This window comes from Botryllus schlosseri, chromosome 6 (genome assembly GCF_051294905.1).
Source record: "Botryllus schlosseri isolate E-star chromosome 6, Bs_hap1, whole genome shotgun sequence".
Lineage (NCBI taxonomy): Eukaryota > Metazoa > Chordata > Ascidiacea > Stolidobranchia > Styelidae > Botryllus > Botryllus schlosseri.
In genome coordinates, this window is record NC_137241.1 from 7,983,585 (window position 1) to 8,006,233 (window position 22,649).

A 22,649-nucleotide genomic window follows, 5' to 3' on the forward strand; every position below is an offset into this window, starting at 1 on the left:
TCCTGGACTCAAGTTGTGTGTGAACTTGGGCGCAGTTAAATATTTTCAATCGTTTAAATTAGATGTCTTAATAGATATATGGATTGAGAGATATCGCAGAAATTTATTTGGTGCAGCTCATTTTTAAACAGCGAAGAAGCGTTTGGGGAGTTTGACATCCTTGCGCGAACCCATGGAGCACAGTTTTACTTAAAATTTCAAACAGGCGAAAAGTTCACTTCCTGAGACCCGAGCCATTTAACCTTGGATATTGGAAAGATGGAATCTTGAGCATACCAAATACGGAATTATGTATTGTCCTCCGAGACATACTTTGAAGACGTACCGCCTTTTACCAAAATTTCAACAAAATTGTCATGAGCAACCCAAACTTAATCAAACATAAATATATAGATATATGCATCCATATGCATAGGTATGTCAACTCTGTCACAAATCCGAACGGAAGCATTCTGCACTTGATAACTGGCGCGAAAATTCTCTGTATTTATAAAACCTAATATTTTATCTCATCTAAAATCTTTTCTTGGTAAGTATTCTCTGCATAGTATTGCCAATAAAAACCAAGAACTGTCATGTAAAAGAGGTAGTAACCTCTTGGGTAAGCATTGCAAGCAGGAAAGACATACTTGTATACTTTGACACAGTCGAAGTACTTTGCTAGTGATCACCTCTGCTTTTTACATACTGTAATTACTAGCGGATGAGACTCGGGAAGATTACGACACTTGGCTTGAGTCAAATGTATTGGCAAACAATTGCTACTGATCACCTCTGGTTAAACGTGTGCGCAGTTTAAAAAAATATCCACTCAAATCAGATATTGATAACAAAATCAGCCAGACACACCTTCCCGATGAGCTGCAGTTTGCCGAGACTGTCCTGTTATCTTTCGAGATCCAGAAGCCTTCAACGCAAGTGTAATTCACCACCGACGCGTACACCAAGCCGCTGTAAGACATGTTCGCGAAAGGTATGTTGCCTGGTTTCGGGCATTCGATCTGGAAAAACGCAACGTTGCGATGTATAGGGCTGGACACAATATTATAATACCGTAATAGGTTTGATACTATTGCCACTGTGGGAGGCGGCAAACCTTGATCGATCGTATCGCAGCATACGAAACAAGGAAATGACATTTTTGTGAAGTCGCGATCAATTAACAGTATTGTCACAATGTGCAACGACATAAGGATGGTCGAAAAATACCAAATAATCTTCAATCTTGCATTATATTCTTTGTGGTAGCCGAAAAGGAATACGGTTGAACTTTTCACGTCATTCATACTCAATTCATTATCGAATCACACAGGTACTACCGTAATTTTCCATTTATAATACATCCCATGGTTATGTTTTAGTATTAGCGGAAATTGAATACGCATGTTGAAAACTGCTTGGCGATTCGATGTCATTCTGTTTTGTGATGTCACTGTAGAACTATCATGACATAACGATCGCTAATCATTATACAGTTAACGGCATTGTCACTAACGATGGAGAGATAGGAGCCAAAGCATGCGAGGCCCGGGACGCAATAGTTCACGCCAGAGGCAATATCTTGCCCACCAGGTCAATGGCAGATGCGATTGGTCGGGCGAACGATTATATCGTGCGCAACAGGCCTATTGTCGATGCAATTGTTCAGGCCAGTTGTAGATGTGACTGTTCAGGCCAGTGATGATTTCTTGCGCACCTGGCCTGCTGTAGATGCAATTATTCAGGCCTATTGTTGACGTGATAAATCAGGTCAGTGAGGATTACGCACATGTAGAGCAATAAATGACCTAATTTCGTTGTGCACACACACTTCTCGGTAATTGGCAGCGCCCAACACCGATAATACGAATTACTGGGCATGATGGCTAAATGTGATGCATGATTGGCAACAAAATAGAAGAAAGGTGTGATTTCAAGTTTTCTTTTGAGAGATGTTTTTCAAGAATTGTTATACCCATGCATAATGCGCACTCCCGATTTTAGGGAAAAAATCTATAAAATTTTGTGTATTTTACATGGAAAATTACCGCCGAATTTGCCCAGACCTAGCGATGTCAAGATTTTTAAGATCAATTTCGGGAGTCAGCTCACCACCGTGCATATCTGGTCTTTGCCGAGTGGAGGTTGCCAAGTTCCGTCCGCCGTGCATGTTACCGCGTGTCCCGAGGAGGTTGAATTGAACCAGGTACCGGGCGCGCAACGGAACAGTAAAGTGTCCCCCGCATAGTACGTACGATCTTGAATGTGAACAGAAACATAATTTTGTATTTTCAAACTTCAACGTATGGTATTAGGATTGTGATTTGGTAAGCTACGATACCGGAGAGGGTCCTGGGTTGGGTGTAATTCTAACCACTTATGTTTTCCAAACTACTCGGGTTAGTTCTGACATGAGTGGTATAACGTGGGTTGACGCACCGTCTTATTTTTTGAGTACTACCTAATTATAAGTAGAAGTGGTACTTACCCAAATTTTCAAAACTATTGCTAGCAGCAGTAGAATATGGAAGGTCTTAAGATTAATAACGTAGGCCTAAATGGTAAGAAAAATTTAGTAAGTAATAGTTTTAAGAAAATGAATCTAGTAAAGTGGAATCAACGAAAAATTACGACTCAAGTCCGACTCAACTCGAGTCATTACAGCCCTGGTAACTAATTTTTAAGTTACAAAATCCAAATCACAAAAGTAAGTAGTTTTGCATAAATACAAGGACAACTAGAATGAGGCGAAAAACATCACCACTTATGCAGTGACAGTAGTTAAGCAATAGTCAGTTACGACATCCTGTATCCTAAATTTTCATTTGTTACCAAAATTTGCTAGAAGTATATAGAAAATGATGAAGTATCTCCATTCACACCTGTTTCGTTCACCGTTTCCAAGCCATACAACAGCGGCGGTTCCCCGCACTCAACCCTTTCACATTCGACGGCGCCATAGATATCACCGGCATCGGCGCCACCCGACCTCATGTACTTCTCTTCATTTTCATCACGAATCTCATAAAGCTCTTCCAACTCCCAGTTCAAATGTTGATTGCAACGAATCGTCAAATCGTACCGGTGCAGAGACTTGATCCAATGACCGTCCTCGCAACTGACCTTGATCGTAGAACCGTACGCGAATTTCAGGTCCGGCGCAGATAGTGATTCAGTCACTGGCTTCGCGTTTTTCGGGATAGGCGGATCGCCACACGCCCACCTGGCAGAGATAAAATGGATTCAATGTTTTCTATTCAAAATCAGGTAATCCCGTTCTGTATTAGAGATTCAAATCCAAGTGCAAATGCAGGAATTCATTTCTTATCTGAAGAGACACTCATAGGTACAGAACTTCAATATATCCTTATTGAAATAAACCCGAATATTCTCAGCTGAAAATCGTCAAGGGCAATTGTCAGGAACTAGTGACATCATAGTAGTGATGCGACTGTTGATTAGGGCTGGACACCGGGGCATGGTGTGGTATGGTATGATACGGTTGTATAGTATGGTATGGAAGGATATTTCAGTATCGAATATGGAATTTGCAAGTATGGTATGGTATGTAAATTTCCAAGAAAGGTATGGAAAATCTTTTCTGTACTCGCATACCTTGGAAGTTCTGCCAGAACAATGATAATGCTCCAACTTTTGATTTGTAAAATCGATTGCATACCTCAGAAGAGCATTCACAGGTCTATGTTTATATCTCAAATTGCGCAAAGTTGTGCAATTCGCACGTGAAGGAGAATATTATTATTAATTATTCCAATCAGAATATTGTATTGTAAGACGCAGTCTAATGGGACAATACCTTTGTTTTATGCAATTTTGTAGATACGGCAATACCTCCATATACTGAGAGCAGTGCATGGACACAATTGTTCTACATGTCATGAACTTTTGCTCTCAATACTAATCAATCCCGTATATATTTTACTTTTTGTCTTCGATGATTAGGCAGCCTACATCGCTGACATATGACACAAAGAAATTTAGGATAGGAATTGGTGAGTCTGGACTGTTTAAATGGATAATTCCATCCGAAATAATCAGAATATAAACGCGGGAAAATTACCACACATCAGAAAAAGAATATTATCTGAGAGGTCGGGCAAGTTGCGAAAATATCAGGTAAGGTATGGAAGAATGTCGCTTTGGTGTGGAAAATTGTAAGTTTGGTGTGGAACGATGGAGGCGGATATGAAGTAGGGAAATCTCCCGTTCCATACCATACCATACCCTACTGGGCACAATGATTTGAGTACCGAATCAGAATAGTTGATTAGTTGTAATATTCCGAGTCGAATACGAGAGATAAATTTTTTGAGCACCCAAGTTATACGCTTTTTGCCGCTAAAAGTTAATTTAGCAACGAAATCTATTATTTCAATACTAGCTAGTACTATGTAGCTGTGTGTCACAAATTCCAAATGATATGCTACCTAGAATCGTCATGCACAGCTCTAGCGTATCAACATCAAACCTACATGGCCGGTTCTTCGCATATGTATCCCGGCAACGGCACCCTGCATTGCCGCGTCGAAAATTCCACCTCCGACAGCCGATTCATTTTCATGGCCGCGCATTTCTCCGACAAGAATTCCGGGTCGGGGTCGTCGGGGAAACGACACAGCGAGTCGGCGAAATTGATAGGCTGAAACGAAAAAAAACGTACAGTCGCATGAAGCAGGCGTCACAGTGCTTAGACAAGTATTGGATCAGTACGAATTCAGAGTCAGATAACAATTTATGGTATTTTTTGAGTTGGATTTGGATTTGGAATTGGAATTTCTGATGATTCACACTTTCCGTAATATTTTTAAATAAAATTTGAGTCATTACCATTACCAGGTATGGCCTTGTATTTGTACATGATACGAATTTAATTTTGGAGTACAGCGGGACGAGACAGTAAAACACTGTAGCATTTACTGACAACATAATCATTCCATCCATACCGACGAATAATTTGACAGAGACAGCGCAAAACCAACCCCATCAGGTTCTATGCATCATTGCCAGGCCCCCAAAAAGACCATGATATGTCCAAAGACTTGGTGTTCCTAACCAGTGGCCCCCAAAGTGGCCGCTAGTTACAAATTGCGCAATTTTGGGTAGCTGAGGGTAAACGAGGGCGGTATAGAATACTGGAAACTGTTTAGAAAAATCTGTAAAATATTATATCTCTCCGCGAACGAAAGCCTGATTTATGAATATGTGATGAGGTCAATCACGATCGTACAAGATGCATTCAATCGAAAATCGTCAATGATGGTCTCCAATAAAGTCTGCTGCAATACAAAAACGCGTTATGGGCTGTCAGTAGTTAATTTGTTGAATGAAACAGCAGCGTGCTGATAACGATACTGCCGCTGCAATAGGTAGAATTATCATCATCGAGAAATGAAAAACGTGTCCAATTAGTAAGGTACAGCTAAGAAACGGGTTATAGAATATTGATATCGCTCTGCAATGGTGGGTACAAAATTCGGTGATTGTTTAGTGAAGCCATTATCCTGACGGACGCGATAATCGACTTTATTGCTAATCTAACTTTATTGTCACGACACCCATAGAGATTTTCTGGACCCCGTTAAACTGCTTCACGGACCCGCGGTTGAGAACCATTTGGAATAGACCAATTTTTCACTGACACTTATTGAGCGCATGTCATGAGCACATATGCAAACAACAGTCTGAGATATACATTTTTGATATCTGCTCTTACTTTCAGTTCAATTCACTGTAGATGCGGACACTGGACAAATCTCTCATTTACATATTCCACCCAAAACGACTGCTTGATTTAAAGAGAACTCCAGGTCGTTTCGACTGTATCCTACCTTTTGATGTAATCGCTATCTTATAGTGTTTTGAAATGATGAAATTATCAATAAACTAAACACAAGTTCACCGAATAAAGACAATAGAGAAAAGTCAAGTTAGATAGAAAGTACCGGTACTGAAATCACACGCCCCATGGTGCTAAGAGTTAATTTCTCAACAAAAATTGTAGTTTTAGTGGAAATGACCTGGCCTGTCGCGATCAGCCCGCAGAATTGTCACAAAGTGCAATGAAATAGGGTATGGTCGAAAAAAATTAACTTCTATTGGTTTAGAGCTGGCATGACATTCGCTGCGGCACCACAAACGGTGCATATTTGAACTTACCATATCTTTCATGCTATGGTTTAATACCGTAATGGAGAGTTCAAATATGCGCTTGTGTTCAGATATGTCCACCATGTGTCACACAAGAATACTTGACTAGACTCAAAGCCTTATACTCGATCTAGAATCCAATCACTCAGATACCCAATGACTTTTTCATATCCGCTAAACATGTTCACTGCCAAAATACAAGATCCTCGTCAAAGGGAAATATCTATTCACTCCCATCGAATAGCAACTTTACTAAGAGATCTATAGAATACTCGGGACCTATCATATGGAATGCATGACCACGACATATCCGTGAATTGCCATATAATCCTTCGAAAAAAAGACCTACTTGATTACCTCTAATCGTCATATTAACGTTGTTGCCATAACCTAGCCCAGACATTGCTTCATTGTTTTGCTATTATCCACTTTCTTTATTTTGTTATTTTTAACAGCAACCATTCATTAGAGCCAGATTGTATAGAAACACTGCACTTATTTGATGCGGGTGTGGTCATACTGGTTGACCTCAAAGGCTGTATCGATCATCCCCATCCACACCAAATTCAGTGCTTCGTGTTGTCTATGTCATCATTGTTGCCCTCTGTTTGTTTTGTATTTTGGTTGGATATAAAAGTAAGACTCTCTCTCGATTTTGCCCAGCCCGCATGGCGATACTCTAATCGGGCATAAGTAGTAGTAGAAAACAGAAAACTTTTGAATGCGGCTTGCCGGCTTACATGGCAATCTTTGGTCCTGTCCCGAATAGTCGTTGGTATTTCGTGAGCGCTGCAACCGGCGAAATTGCTCACCAGCTTGGTTGTGATAGAGCCATCATTATCTCTGGCGAACAGGCACGCGCACCATGATATATCTAAAATGGACGAATGAAATCTGTCGTAGATCGGAAGTGCAAAACGGCACTTTAAGCCGCTCGGTTCAAAAGGGCACTGCGCCCTGAACATGATGTGGTCTTAAATTGGAAATTCACTGTGTTCATAAATCAGTTAAAAGATTTTCACAATTGGACCCAGTGCACTTCATCGATCTTTGTGGTATTGAGGTCACATCATTTTTCAGCCCTTTATAAAATTCCGCCAAAGCACGTTTTGTGGATTTTGCCGCCAGTCAGCATCGTTAGCTTTTCGAAAAACGAAGTAGCGAGAGGCGTAAAGCTTTTTGCTTTCAACTCCTCGTGCTTTGTGTTGAACTTATATCAAGTTAATATACCATTTCAGCACCTTGCTACATGGCTTAGCATATTGTATTTGAAGAATGACTGAACAATACTACCAATATGTGTGTTAATCAGTAATACAGTATCCCATATTTGCTGAATCGTTTGGCATCCAAATATCGTGCAATACAGTTAACCTGAAGGTGGAGCTCATGCGCATTTTATGTGATCAGCGCAAATTACTACAATATAGCGCAGCTCCAAGTACATTTTTTTTAACATGTGGTCTGTCTTTACGCATGACCATGAAACGAGCAATTGATTTTCCGCAAAACTCAGACAAAGTCATTTCTCCGATTCATTTGGCCGAAAGTGCACGGAACCGAAGTGTAATTGTCGACTGCATAAAAGTTTTCATTGACAAGATGAAACGCGACAGGTAAACAAGTTTTTAGTAGGATAAACAGTAGAATAATTGGATTTTTCATACGTTTTTATCAATATTTTTATAATTATTCCTTCAGACTTTCGCGGACAGCAGCCCACGGGCCATAGTTTTCCCGCTTCTGAACCCATGGCAATGAGGCTGTAATAAGTATTGGGCCAAAGTGATGACTAGGGCAAGTTTTTGCAACTTTTTTTACAGCTTCCGGCAGCTATCTAAATACTCAGTAGTTATGTAGTATGGTGCTTTAAGCTGTTTGGAGGAATCTTATATTGCAACTTTTTGCAACTTTTTTCGATTTTTCATGCAACTAACTTTCTACTGGAAATATTTGACACTATATGTAAATAGATTGCTTGATTATTTCACTGTCGTTTAAATTTAAGGTCCTTTCTGATTTGACGTACATTCAGACTAGACTGCCGAAAATTATATTGTCACAGGGTCAATTTTTTCAGTCTATTGATTTTGTTGAAGTCGCAAACCCTGAGTTTTGCTTCTGTGCTTTGAATACGGATCAACTCGAGTATCTCATACCTTAATCATTTCAAGGAACTCGGCCTTAAATGCAACTTTTTAATGCAACTCTTCACTGCAACTTTTGTGAAAAATGAATACAACTCTTCATAGATTCTACTGCAACAAAAACTTGCCGTAGTGTTGACTAGAACGATTTTTGATGTTAAAATGTTAAAATATATCAAAATTTGGTCAAAATTGTAGAGTTAGGTCAAAAAATTGTCAAAATTGTTTATATGGTTGAAATTTTTCTGCAACCTGCATTTTGTTTGTAACGTAGATGTTTGGACTGTCCGTGAACTTATCATTTGACATTTTACATCCGTTGTAGACGGTCCATTGTCTGCTCAGTTGTGAATCATAAATTGTCAAATGAAACAAATAGGTTAACATGATGTTATGCTCAATGTACCGCAATATCCTAACTGAAGCAAGACTGCGTGGGCATCGTTATTATATCAAGAAGCACATGATGAAAAATTGTGATGTAGACAACATTGCCAGAATGAAGCAACACGTGTCACCATACCAGTGTACGCCAAACTTGAGTGTTGCCAGCCAACAACTGCTGTTGTTGAACGTTCTTCCTCCATTCTTGGCAAGCTACTTAGTAAGGACAGACACTTTCTACCCGAGAATGTTCTAAGGTCTCTTTTGATGTACTACAACAAATTTTATTTATTTCTACCATAATCCGTGGTGTAACTGCTGGTGTTCTTCATAGGTCCAGATTTCGTCAAAATAAAGTTTTTTCAGGCCAAACTACTTCATAAAGACAGACAGTCGTAACTAGAAATGAGGATAAGTAGTACAATTCTAACATGAAGTGTGAAAACATCTAATTTACATTCATGAGGCCCAAATTTTGTCAAAATTAAGTTTTTTAAGGTAAAATAATGACAAAATTTATATTTTTTTTTTCAGAATCTTCCGTTTTAGGTAAAAAAATCACCCTAGTGATGATATATCCTAAATTTAAAAATTAGAAGGTTTAGGCAACCATCCAAAAATATCACAGGTCCGCGCTAATCAGAGGTTAATCACTAGACAAAAAAGGATTGACACAGTTACTGTCAAATCGAGATGAAACAATTCAAATAGATGCGAACGTACAGTTTTGCACGCCATTCAGAACGTGGGTCGACGTCCGAATCTCAGCGACGGTGGCAAGCCTGGAGCCGGTCAAGTTGGCGAGACAATGGTCCGGATCTTCGGCGTGGAAACTGGCAAAGGTGGGAAAGCCGCCTTTGTGAACGAGAAATATCTCACCTGGAAAGAACAAACGCTTCCAGCCTCCGTCCAGAATGAAACGGGAGTGGATTCGGAATAGAAAAATGTGTCTTGTTTGGGATCCACTATTCATTTAAGGCCGTATCAGACGAGGCGATGCCGGCGATGTTGGCCGATAATTTCTCTACCATCATGTGAGAGATCGTTGCACTTGATTAGTTACAGAAGGCGTTGACCCGTTGCATTTAAACCTGCTCGGGGATGATTGACATTTGCGAATCGGTTTTATGTTGTTGTACAGGTCAGGTACAATGTACAACGTACATACTACTATTATGATGATAGTGATTTCTGAGAACCCGAATCCATCCGACATCTCAAAGCTCTGATGAGCAATCCTTCCGAATACGAACAATCTCATCCAAATACCCATGCAAATCCGAAAAATCTTGTCCATAATCCAGAAAATCCAAACAGAATAAATATTCCGAAGAATCCCAATTGTGCAGCGGAGCTAGATACATTTAGGGCCTAGAGTTGGCTGGTTTATATTTGCTTGGACTTTTGACAAAAACAACTTTAGAGTGCTACCAGTCCTATAACAAGGGGTAGACTGTCCGTTTTGGTTGTCGAGCTGACGATTTTTTTCTTTCGACTTGAAGTCAAAAGTCACGTCTGGTCAAAATTAACCAGAAACAAAGTTACAACTAGCCGAAAATATTCGAAACTAATTCTGCAATATGGTTATGATGTCTGTCCAATGTGTTCATGCTGCAATGTCTTGTCGAATGAAACCTTCTCTGAACCATGGTAGTATGGTATTTGTAAGGGTAGGTCAAAAAAGTTGAAAGTAGCACGAGTTTTGACTGCCATGATAGCTGTAGAAGAATGTGCGCGTGCTGGTGCTACTTGAAGGTGGTGGGTGCATCCGATTTTGCAGTTCACTGACTTTAAATCTACTCAAGTAAGTAAGTAGTTTTGAAAACAGTCTTAATTCGTTCGCATGGACTGTCAAAAGCTGCGAATTGAGCTATGCGGAAGGTGCAGGGAGCTTGATTCGTATTGATGCATCTCAGGGGGTATCAATTTACGACAGAATAAACATTCTTTCGCATCATGGTATGCAACTAATCGTATTGATATGAAAATGCGATACCAACTCTTTGTTTACTAGAAGACCACGTTTTAGAGAAGATCATGGCATGGCGCCCTACCCCATATTATAAGACCCCAAGTTTAGGCGAAGAGCTATACGTGGAAGTTGTATCGGATACGGTTCCATCACTTTTCGTGAATAGTATACGTTAATAACAAATATTGTGGATGGATCGTAAAAGTTGTGTTTAGTGTAGCTTTATTTCCGAAAAATAGAGGCATTACCACACTTTTTTTATGCTTCTACACGTATGTTCCGCAGACGAAAGAACTGAAAGTAATTAGAAATCAAAGTGTGATACTCGCATTTGAAAGTGAAATACAAATACCACTTCTAAGAAGCGGAAAATATATTTCATGTCTTTTGTCCATAAAGCTTCAAAGTTGATCTGCTAAAACAGGCGTAACGTTCAAAAAGGCTGGATTTTCCAGATTATCAAGACACGTAATGGGCTGCTAGATTACGATATGATAGGTAATTGCTAGATCGTAAAACGGTAGTTTAAACGTTATGGTGGGCCATATTTACTGTGATGAAATATTTGATATAGGTGACGATGCGGTGTGAGCGGAACCAAGCAATCCGGTACCTGGGCCTATAATAACGATAACGATAAGTTATCGTAGGTCCTGCCGGTACCTAAATTATATTCACTGATACTTTCGTGAAAACATATTTCTGACTCCATAACTACTGTGCGCGAAGTGCAACAAAATTTCTGGCCTTTACTTGACTTATATGAATATCAAATGTTGGTACTCCGTGAAAACAGCCCCAAAATTCCTCAGGCTATCTTTCGTATTGGGGGAATAAACTACTTCTACTTGACAAACTGAAAATAGCAAAAAGTAAGTAAGTAAATCACTAAATATTATGAAGTAGAAGTAGAAGTAGAGAAAATCAGATCTACTTGAGTAAGTACCAGAAGTAGAGGGAAAATACTTAAGTACTTCCAAAAAGTAGAAGTACTTCGTTTCTGACCACCTCTGGTATTTGAGAACAGCGGGGTTGTGATCAAGTCATAACGTTCTGAGTCACAAGTCAATTTAACTTCTATAGTTTTCACTCCAGTGATGTCAGGTCCTTTTCAATTCACAACCAAATCAAGTCCATGGAGGAGACGGTTGATTCCGAGTCATAATGTTGGGACTTGAGCTCAGGTTCAAGTCACAGTGTTCACTGTTCTTTATCGAGTTCAGGTCAGGTTCAACACACCTTTTCAACCTCATGGGTGGTATCGAAACCCTCACAATCATAATATATTCATTTTTCTCACCCTAAGCATGTGCGGTCAGACAGGTAGACGGCTTCAGGGAACATTATTCAAGTATGAGTGCTGCTACGCAAGACTTGAATCAAGAAATATAGAATGTGTCTTGATTTACATGACTCGAGTCATACGCAAAGTGACTCGGGTCGATTTGCGTCATTCTCCATTTTACTGAAATTGACTAGAGCCAAGTTGAGCATTTTAGTATCACTCAGTGTTACATGTTTTATATGCTCTGATACGACCAATCGGTGTTTCAAGGCTTCCACAGCGGAAACGATTATTTGAAGAGCTTTTTGAAGGTACAGAACTTAAACATACAATTGCATAGTATATTCATATTGAAATGAACCCGAAGATTTTCGGCTGACACTCGTCAGGGGTAATCGTCAGCAATTAGTAGAGACTTGGAAAGAACATTCTATATAAACAATCGTGCCACAAAATATGACGTCACCGGCTTGGAATGACATCTCAAATAAGAGAGAGTTAGATGCACTATTTTAAGATGGTACACGAACTGCCTCTGTAAACAAAGCTTGGGTTCATGTATTTTGATAAAGGCAGTGTTGGAATCAAGTCCCTACCTTCGAGTCACGAGTCATTTCGAGTCAAGGCACATTTTGACTCGAGTCAAGTCAAGTCAATCGATTTTCAAAGGTGACTCGAGTCAAGTCAAGTCATCTGATTTTTCGGAGGTGACTCGAGTCAAGTCAAGTCAAGTCAAGTCACGAGTCAAGTCGTAATTCAAGTCAAGTTGCCTTTCTGAAGTAATAGGCATGATTACGTCATTGCATTTTGCTAGCTGGCTGAAATATAGATTGAGTGGTCATTGATTCTGAACTGATGAACGACTATAGAGTCAAATATACACGCAAGAAGGACCTGTATCGCTCACATATATGTGACATAGCCCCAGTTATTAGTTACCAGCCAAATTAGCAACTAGTTAATAGAAAATCGAATTGATAAGAAGCAATACATTACCCATTTACAAATTGATATGATGCAATTCGAGCCTGCGCCAATGGTTGAGGAATGTATTAACTATATTAGAATTCAATTTCAATAAAACAAGAGGGTTGGTTAAGGTAAGAACAGAGAACAGAAATAGACATCTTGCTATTAAATTATTTTACTATAGTTTACGGCAACGTAAACTGTAAGCTTCAATCACTTCGTTCGCGGAAAATTTATTTTTGAGAGAACAATGAAGGGTCAGTAAAACGCACGATCATTGAATGATTGGTCGCTCTGACGGCGTTTCACATCAGCGTTTCGCGAACAATACGACCATATGCTAGATAGAGTGATTACTTGATGACTTGAAATTGACTCGTGAATTTTGCTCCGAGTCACGAGTCAATCCACATTTCTGATACGCCGAGTCAAGTCAAGTCAAGTCATTTTAGCAGAGTGACTCGAGTCAAGTCAAGTCATACGTGACTCGAGTCATCCCAACACTGGATAAAGGTCGACTCCAACGCACACAGATGAACGTGTGAGCAGCCCCTTTGACGAATTCAAAATCTAAATATCCCCTAGAATGCTAACCCGGTGGCCTGATATTCCAATGGCACAGATATTGACGATCGGGGTAAGTCAACCACATCGCCTTCTCCTCCAGAGTCGCGTCGTCCGCGATTGTTATATCTCCGTCGCTGGTGGTCTGTTTCAGTGTGACAAATTTATAACGGTCAGCTCTGCGGACAAAAATATAAACAATTCGGAAGAAATCATCGCGGATTTTGCATTAAAGCATTACGAATTTCTCAGAACGTATCCGTTGTCCGGGCCGCACGTAAACATTTGCCAGCCATCGTCAGGGTCGCACTCGTATAGGCCGAGATACGCTCCGCGCATCTCCAAACACAATCCTGAAACACGTCAAAATGAGCATTTTAATGATCCTGATCATGTGAAATGTACGGCTAATCTCATTTGTAAATGTAACAAAAAACAATATTGACCCATAGTGTTCCATGGAATACCTATGAAGAACTACTGCATTCATTATTTCGAGTCAGTTGCTAGCCTACATCTTGCAATCTCGAAAGAATTCACCTATGAAAAACTGCCAACAGTACCCCCTGAACAGACAATAGTATTGATTAAGGCAAGGTAATTCAGCATTTATAAAATGCGCTTCGATGATGAAACAACTACTCAACGAATTAGAAATCTGTCTTAATAAATCATACGATATCCATGGTTCCCTTTTAGGGATCAATGCCTGTACTGTTAATGTAGTATAAGTCTATCGTGGGATATTATTAATTTGACGACAGCCTATCATTTTTGTGCATTTCGATTGACATATGCGGTGGAAAGTCGGATGTCTTCTGAATTATGCCCGATATCTAGGAGTTTCAGCATTAAATTTGTTCCGTTTGATCTGAGACAATGTATGAAAACAGGCGGTGGATATAAATTATATCCGTGATGCTTCGTTTGTTGTTGTTTTTAGCATAAATTTGTTAATACGTTTTCAGTGCAATGACATATGCAGTAAGATGCTTCAGGCTTTAATGACTGTTATATCAAGCCTTCTTGTGTATCAGTATATTATATTTTAAGGAAATCCATTACTGCTTTCCATGGTACTGATTTGCACGGTACACAAATAAAGTTCCCCTTTCTCCTCTTTCTCTCTCTCTCTCTCTCTCTCTCTCCTATTCACTAGTCAATGTCACTTACGTCCTTGTGAATCAATCTAGCAAAATTCACGGAAGCACTACGGAATAAACAAGATAATTTTGTCGATTGAAAAGTATATTCGTATTGAAATGAAATATGATACGATTGTTGATCTACAATATTTTTTTCCATTTCAATATCCATTCCAACATGAATATACTTATCAATTGTTTACTGAAGTTCTGTACGTCCAAGAGGCTCTACAATTTTGTCACTGAATACCTCAATTCTTACGCAGAGAAAGTTGTGACCCCTATAGAAACGAGCCCACCAACCCGATTTCAAATTGTAAAGATTTTGCTTCTTAATCCACATCCATTTCATGTAGTCGGCGTCGGCGTACACGCAAGATTTCACGAGCACATTGTTCGTTTCGAGGTCAGCATACAAGCACCTGACGATAGAGTATCCATTGGAAAATGCAGGTCTGGCCAACGAGGTTTCTTACAAGCGCAAGAACGAATTTGCGTTTTCGCATTGGAACCCATGAAAAATTTCAACGGCTTGAAACTGAATTGTATGCGGACAACATTGCATGCCGCAAAATATGTATGGGAACAGGATGTTTGTATTCTGTCTTTCGTGTGTTTCTATTTTTCGTCTCTTAAAAAATAACTTTTTGCAAATTTGACCGGATACTTGATAAAATTGTTAGGTTGCGTAAAAAAATTCCACACACCAAGTTTCTATGAGAGGAGAACGATTTGGATTTATTGAATAAAAAATGAAAAAAAAATCAAATTGTACAGGCTACCCCGTGAAATTGTTGGGTTTACAAAATAACTTGGCTCACATCAAACCAGTGGATTTCTTACAAATCTAAATCCTACTTCAGCTTCATATCCGAATCCAAATTCGATTTCACTTCCTATCACATCCAAATCCGAAACAGCCGATCGGAATCCGCACGAAATCTCTCGTAAAGTTTTAACCGTGCCATAGATTTGCCTTATTTTGATGATATTTTATAAAAATTGTCTTTAGTTATGAGTTTTGTCCTGAATTTGTCCATATTTACGGCAATGAAACTGTGATTAGGACCGGACAACAGTGATGATCATTTTGAGTAATTAGTTCATTTTACAAATTTCTAGCTTTTTATCCATGTCGATGGCAACCCTGCTAATAACCCCAGACTCCAGTAAATTGAATGTCACCCTCACTGATCCTATTAAAAACATCTCAAAGAAACCCACTGGTCGAGGAAAGATTTCTTATCTCCAGATTTGTGAGAAAAGCTCGTGATCATGAACGTGAAATTTTGAAACGTGTCCAGGTGTAATTCCTGTTCGGGTATCTCTCCGTTCACCCCGTCTCCCACCCAGTCCTTGAATATGCCTGAAGCGGCCGCATCTTCATCGTAAGAGTTACGCACCCCGAGCCAATAAGACTGGTCTAATAAAACAAGGTGACACAAAATTACGATTTTATTTTTAATAATGATTTATATTCTACTCACATTTCAAAACTCGCAACTAGAGCTAGAACTAGAACTACTGACATTTCAATGCTCGCAACTAGAGCTAGAAATAGAACTACCGGACTCACTTTACCGTAGTCGCAACAAGATTTAGAACTAATCACTTTACAGAAGTCGCAACAAGAAGTAGGGGAGAGGAGGCCAAGATGAGACGCGGGGCAGAGAGCTTTTCTATTGAAGGCCTCGCAAGACTAAAAATTTACTGTTGAAGGCACACAAAAGGTATTATTTATATAGTGGTTTACCAGATGTGACGTTACAAGACAAAATAATAACGAAACTCTTATTGTTGGTAGATCTCATGGATAATTGGTTTTTGATGTCTTTTAAATTTGTATATGATGTACAAATTCTTTTTAACCGTTTGGCACCGGCGTGTCTATTTTTCGACATGCCGGTACGAGAGAAGAGTGCCGTAATTGAAACCACGATATATTACATATTAATCGTGCTAGGTCGTTGCTGTTCATTTCTGTGAATAGATATTGTTCGTACCAGTTCATTGATACCTTGTTATTTGATATTTATTATATCGAAGACGTCAAAATCGTATATCAAACACCGTAGATAAATATGTTGCAAAATGCACTGTGTCGGCAATTCGCGCGTCATTGACCACTCTCAGATAACGTTCTGTATGTTTCGTTCTAGCCGTCTTTGGGCATAGTTGTTTCATTATGTCAATAGCTAGTGTCCATACAAGTCCACACATATCTTCATATCTGATATTAGTTACATCTAAGCTGATCAAAAGCTATGTGATAGGCCGTGTGACAAAAATATCCGCCGAAGCATCATTTCGCAGACACGCGCGTTCCTCATACCCGCCATATACACTGTCGTTTAGTTGGTTTTATTCGTCATAACCAGCTGTAGTTTGTTGCTATGAATAGCGATTGTCAGTTTCTGTTTATATTGTGCTAAAGCAACTATACTAGTTAGTTCTATAACGCTCAAGGTTTCATTTGAAAACCGGGAAGCGAATTCCGTCAGACTATCGTACCAGCCTCAAGCACATGGCTGAATACCCGTCACATAACGTGAAATATATCGTGTTCTAATAGGCATAAACCTTCATAGATTGTGTCTGTGAATTGTTGTTATCTATATGATTCTAAATAACGGCTAATGGGAAAGTATAATTCGGAATACATACAATATTACTCAGCGATTATACCTACGCAAAAGCGTGCGTCTGGGTATACAAAGAGCTGTCGTACATCGATATATATCTTACGTTGTAGTAATGATAAGCATTTGCAGTAAATCATTATGGTAAGGACTGTAAATATCCGTCTACGAATACTAAAATGACTAATATAGGGTCACAACAGTTTGAGTTATAAGCCTTAGAAGTTACCATACGCGCGCGCATCACTAGCCATGACTCGCTCTCTCGGCGGCCTGCAACGAGCTGACTAAAACGGTGGGTATTGTTTCGATTAGAAATTAGCGCCTGCTAGACGTAGACCGTCGACTCAGGGCTCTCTAGAACGATGAATTCTGAGCCTATACAGTACACCAGACTGTATGGTCGACGAATACCTATACTAAGGTCCGCAATTTAGCATTTCTGTTTCCAACCAACGTTTTCTCGGCTTGCTCTTGATATAAGTGGCCAGACACAGAGCTCGAAATGATTTGAGTGGCGCAATCGGATTCGAGTTGAAATTCTGAATCGCTTCTTTGAGATACAGAACTTCAATATACAATTGAATAGTATATTCATATTAAAATGAACCCGAATATTTTCGGCTGACACTCGTCAGGGGTAATCGTCAGCAACTAGTAGAGAATTCGAAAGAACAGCGTATATCAACAATCGTAACACAAAATATGACGTCACCAGCACGAAATGTCGAATACGAGAGCGTTCAATGTACTATTTTTAGATGATACACGAACTCTTTTTGTTGACACAGCCTTGGCTGGCGTATTTTGATAAAAGTCGACTCCTGCGGACCAATCAAAGGCCATAAATTCTGCAATTGGCAAACACTTGTTGGATAATCCCGCCTGTGCGAAAAATTATCGAGACGACAGATTCCGCATACTCGGAAAGGGTCGCTCACACTTTCATTTGTGCGCCTTGGAGTCGACTTTTATCAAAATACACCAGCCAAGGCTGTGTCAACAAAAAGAGTTCGTGTATCATCTAAAAATAGTACATTGAACGCTCTCCTATTCGACATTTCGTGCTGGTGACGTCATATTTTGTGTTACGATTGTTGATATACGCTGTTCTTTCGAATTCTCTACTAGTTGCTGACGATTACCCCTGACGAGTGTCAGCCGAAAATATTCGGGTTCATTTTAATATGAATATACTAATAAATTCTGAATCGAACGCTACCTTGTTTACCGTGCTCCAATCCCATTAAGGCACAGTTTTTTGATTTTGAAAATTGAAACAAAATTTTTCGAAAATTGCAGCCGATGCCATTCGGTTAAAAGTGAATTATTTCATGATTATTATATTTTATTCACAATGTTACTAGGTAATTCATGATTTGGGATGAATTGGTGGTGTAATGAGCAAGAATTGCTTGGTGTCTCATCTTGAACATAGTGTGTCTCATCTTACCCTCACCTGGTGGTAAGTTGAGACATTTGAGCAAGGATTTTTGAGGACCAAGAAATCCATAAGTATGTTGTTCAATATAACTCAAGCCCTAGTCGTAAATAGTACAGATCACAGGCTTTCCATTGATACCAAAATTAATCCTCAGAAGGCATTACTCTTTGAGTGGCGTTGAAATATCAGAAAAGTGTCACATCTTGGCCTCCTCTCCCCTAGAACTAGATCTACTCACACTTCAAAACTCACAACTAGAACTAGAACTAGAACTACTCAAAAAACCGGTAGCTAGTTGACCGTCAGCTAACTAAATTGTTAGTTCGTACAAGTTTGTGTGTAACTAGTTGAGGAATTGGGCTTTCGGCTACCGAAACCATTAACCATTAGATGAGCGGAGTACAGGAAAATATTGGTCACAATAAGTGCTCAATGATAAATACCTGTCAAACCCCTTCCCACCACAAATTTCTGCAAAAATTCGTACTGGTGCCTCGTACGTGGCACTGCCAACGAGCCGTTGTTCGCCGAACAGGATTTCAAAGCCGATGTATAATTCAGGTAGTGGTCTTTGTCGACGTGAAGCTTGTAACAACCTGAACAATAGTTCCGTGATTTTCCGCTTTCAAAAACTTCGCACAACAAAATTGAATGCCATCAAGCACCTAGAGGAGTGCTTCTTAAACTTTTGAGAGGAAAGATTTTAGGCTGACACTCGTCAGGGGTAATCGTCAGCAACAAGTAGACAATTGGAAAGAAGATTGTGGATATAAAATATCCGAATTCATTTCAATATCACTATTCTATTCAATTGTGTACTGAAGTTTTGCGCCTCCATGAAACTCCTCAAATATCATTCAGTACAAGGAGTAACTTAATATGAATCACAAGCTGTCAAAATTCCAGTTAAACGGTAACGAAAGGATTTTTGCAAAATACCCAACACTCCGTGGCTGCTGGTCTAAATCAAGTGGAAGATTCGATTCTAAGTCAAGTATCATAATTCAAGTGAGGATAAGTTTTCAAATATCATTTGTTATAACGACGTAGCGAAAATCTGAAATACGTGACTTTCATTAGACAACAAATAAAATATTGCGAGATAAGCTAGAAATAAAAAGTAATTTCCTAAAGGCATCGTGACCAACGCGAGTTAATCATTACATCAAAGAGATCTTGTTTTTATAAACATGTGTGGCCCATTGTCAACATGTCTTGGATGTGTCGCGAAAAAATTATATATCGAAGTGAAAATTTTCCTTAAAAAAATATTTACTTGTCGCAAGAGACGTATAAATGCTCTACTCATAAAAATTAGCTTGCACTTCTTGACTCTATTAATTAAATTCAATACTGAACATGAGTCGAATCACTAGGATACTAGGTTTTCCGCGGCCCTCGTCTTCGTTCTAATTTCAAGCGTGCCAGGAGAAGATATTGTAAAAGAACACGGTAAGGAATTAAGAAGAATATAAATTTCAGCATACTGCGGTTATATGAGACATATCCGCTCCTGCACCCCGCCACGCACTTGTACGGCAACTGCGACCACGAGCCATTTGCCAGGCAGGTGATCTCAATTGAGTTCCTGCCCGGTTCGATCATGCTCCCGTTCTTGCAGTGATAAGTCACTTTGGAGCCGTAGAAAAAATTTGCGGGAGTCACCATCACGGCGTTGTCGAAAGTGGTCGGTTCTGGGCACATGACTCTGGTGCAAGGTTCGGGCCTGGGCGTCCATTTACCTGGAAAGAAAATAGCAGGGGGCGCTCAAAGTCATTCATCCTACTCGAGCATACACAGAAGAGTTGATATAACTTTCCCCTGAATCACAGCTAAAAAAATCAACTTGCCCACACTTACCCATAATACCTTTGAGTTCTAGACCAGAGGTCTCAAACACGAGGCCCCAGTCAAGTATTTTCATTTTTTTAAGTATTTGGCAATTTTCAAGTGACACATATCTGTATTTTTCAGATTTGAAAAGTTATAATTCGCTCAGCAATTGCTCGAAAAACCTGAAGCTACTCGCACCACTTTGAATGCTACGAATGTGGTGGAAGATCTTACTACACCACATTGCCTTTCCATGATGACACAACATGACCGCTAGTACAAACAATTCGCGTATCATGGAGAATAGTATCAGATTATAAGGTCGCTTGGTATACCTCAGCAAGTCCGTATGCCAACCATGGGCACCCTGCGGCCCCATTTATTTATATTTAGTTACAATTGGGTCCCTTTATTTATGTGTATAAAAATAGGCCCAATCAGGATTGTAACCAAGTCACAATGCTCCGAGTCAATATCCCTTTTATAGTTTTGACTCGAGTCAAGTCGACTCATTTTAATTCACCACCGAGTCAAGTCCGAGTCCAAGTCAGCGAGCAGAGGGTTGACTGCTCAGTTTCCAGTTAAAATCTTGGTAAACCCACTTTTTATAACTCTGTTTGGTGATATCGAATGGTTCGCATTTATAATAAAACAATTATCCTCACTTTTAGCAGTTTCTGGTCGCATTTTCAAGTACCAGTATCAACAGATGAAATCCCAATAGTGTGTTGGCTTCGTAATTACAATGAAATGTCGGTCTTGGCCGTCTGAGTCTCGAGTCAATGACTTGGTTTGAGTCATGCGCAATGACTCGAGTCCAAGTCGAGTCAATACAGAGACTGACTCCAGTCGAGTCGAGTCATTTCCGTATTTTGAAAAAATGACTCGATTCAAGTCGAGTCATCAGAAAATCGTGACTCGAGTCGGACTCGAGTCGAGTCACTACAACCCTGGGCCCAATACACATTTTTTCACTCTAAACACGTCTATTCAAAGGGTTGAAAGATAGTCTCTCCGCCTCTTTATCAATTATGATCTTGATACACGAGATTTGAATAATTCATACAGAATGTGTCGAGTCAGTACACAAATTGACTCGAGTCGAGACATTTTCTATTTTTAAGAAAATGACTCGTGTCAATTCGAGTCAACGAAATATTGTGACTCTGCTCCATACCATTAGAGGCACATTCCCAAGTCTGATGCTCCTTCGCAGATCTGAAGCCACGCTTACAAACGACCGCGACACTACTGCCTGGCATGTAATTCTTCGAAGAGCTTGCATACGACACATTGACCAGACGCATGCTAAATTAATGTAAACGTTTTCAAATCACGTCGCCAAGCCCGATTCAAAACCATCTCACTTCCTCATCAGGGATCTCGGATCTCGGCAAGCGACTGGGCATGAATTGGCGACTTCGCAATACTGAGCCACGCCTTTCTTCACCCAACACCAGGGCTTGTAGGTGTCGTTGTTCCAATTCATGCAGCGCGCGTGATCGGGCCATTCTACCGCGCCGTCGTAGTATTGGCGCCAGTTCATGCACGGACTACGCCCGCTGTGAGTGTAGTAGCCTGTGGAGGAATGGGTGGTGCAAAATGGGGGTACAGAATATTTTCAGCAGACAGTCGTCAATGGTAATCGTCAGGAACTAGTCATGTAGGAATAGGACGTTGTATATTTTTGTCATTGATGTTTTTGCGGCATATAAAACGACTTATGATATACATACACACGACATGTGCATGAGTACACGATGTGCATATGCCGCTGGACATGGAAGGTGCAGAAATATCATGGTAAGGATTTCCAAGTCGTGCACCACCCCTCCATGCTAATCCGGTAATGCTGAGCGATAAAAGGAAGTCATTGATACCGGTGTTACTAAGCAGGACATTGGTCTGACTCATTAAGGGATCGAACCCACGACCCACGACCTTCTGGAAGAAGATGGACGCTTCATCATTACGCTATCTTGTCGTAAGAGTAGAGAATTCAAAAGAACTTGGCATATCAACAGTCATAGCAAGTTTTTGTTGCCCTAAAAACCTGAAAAAGTTGCATTTATTTTTTCAATTTCAACAAAAGTTGCAGAAGTTGTATTTTGACCACATTT

The 22,649-nt window shown here is 39.8% G+C and overlaps 1 protein-coding gene and 1 long non-coding RNA gene across 3 annotated transcripts in view; one reads left to right on the forward strand and one right to left on the reverse strand.

Moving 5' to 3' along the window:
• LOC145440803 (uncharacterized) overlaps positions 1–22,649 on the reverse strand; it is a 94,685-nt gene that overhangs the window by 51,177 nt on the left and 20,859 nt on the right. For both annotated transcript variants that reach the window (XM_080318552.1, XM_080318553.1), the window contains exons 19-32: positions 21,897–22,107; positions 21,707–21,837; positions 20,184–20,438; positions 19,140–19,292; positions 15,838–16,036; positions 14,917–15,035; positions 13,710–13,821; positions 13,499–13,647; positions 9,402–9,557; positions 6,888–7,021; positions 4,473–4,639; positions 2,862–3,202; positions 2,092–2,237; positions 850–1,001 (exon numbers count right to left, since the gene is read on the reverse strand). In XM_080318552.1, the coding sequence (XP_080174678.1) occupies positions 850–1,001; positions 2,092–2,237; positions 2,862–3,202; positions 4,473–4,639; positions 6,888–7,021; positions 9,402–9,557; positions 13,499–13,647; positions 13,710–13,821; positions 14,917–15,035; positions 15,838–16,036; positions 19,140–19,292; positions 20,184–20,438; positions 21,707–21,837; positions 21,897–22,107 (2,425 nt within the window). The remainder of the gene's footprint in view (positions 1–849; positions 1,002–2,091; positions 2,238–2,861; positions 3,203–4,472; positions 4,640–6,887; positions 7,022–9,401; positions 9,558–13,498; positions 13,648–13,709; positions 13,822–14,916; positions 15,036–15,837; positions 16,037–19,139; positions 19,293–20,183; positions 20,439–21,706; positions 21,838–21,896; positions 22,108–22,649) is intronic.
• Positions 1–22,649, forward strand: part of LOC145440810 (uncharacterized) — a 300,641-nt gene that overhangs the window by 49,390 nt on the left and 228,602 nt on the right. The gene's annotated exons all lie outside the window — the stretch shown is intronic.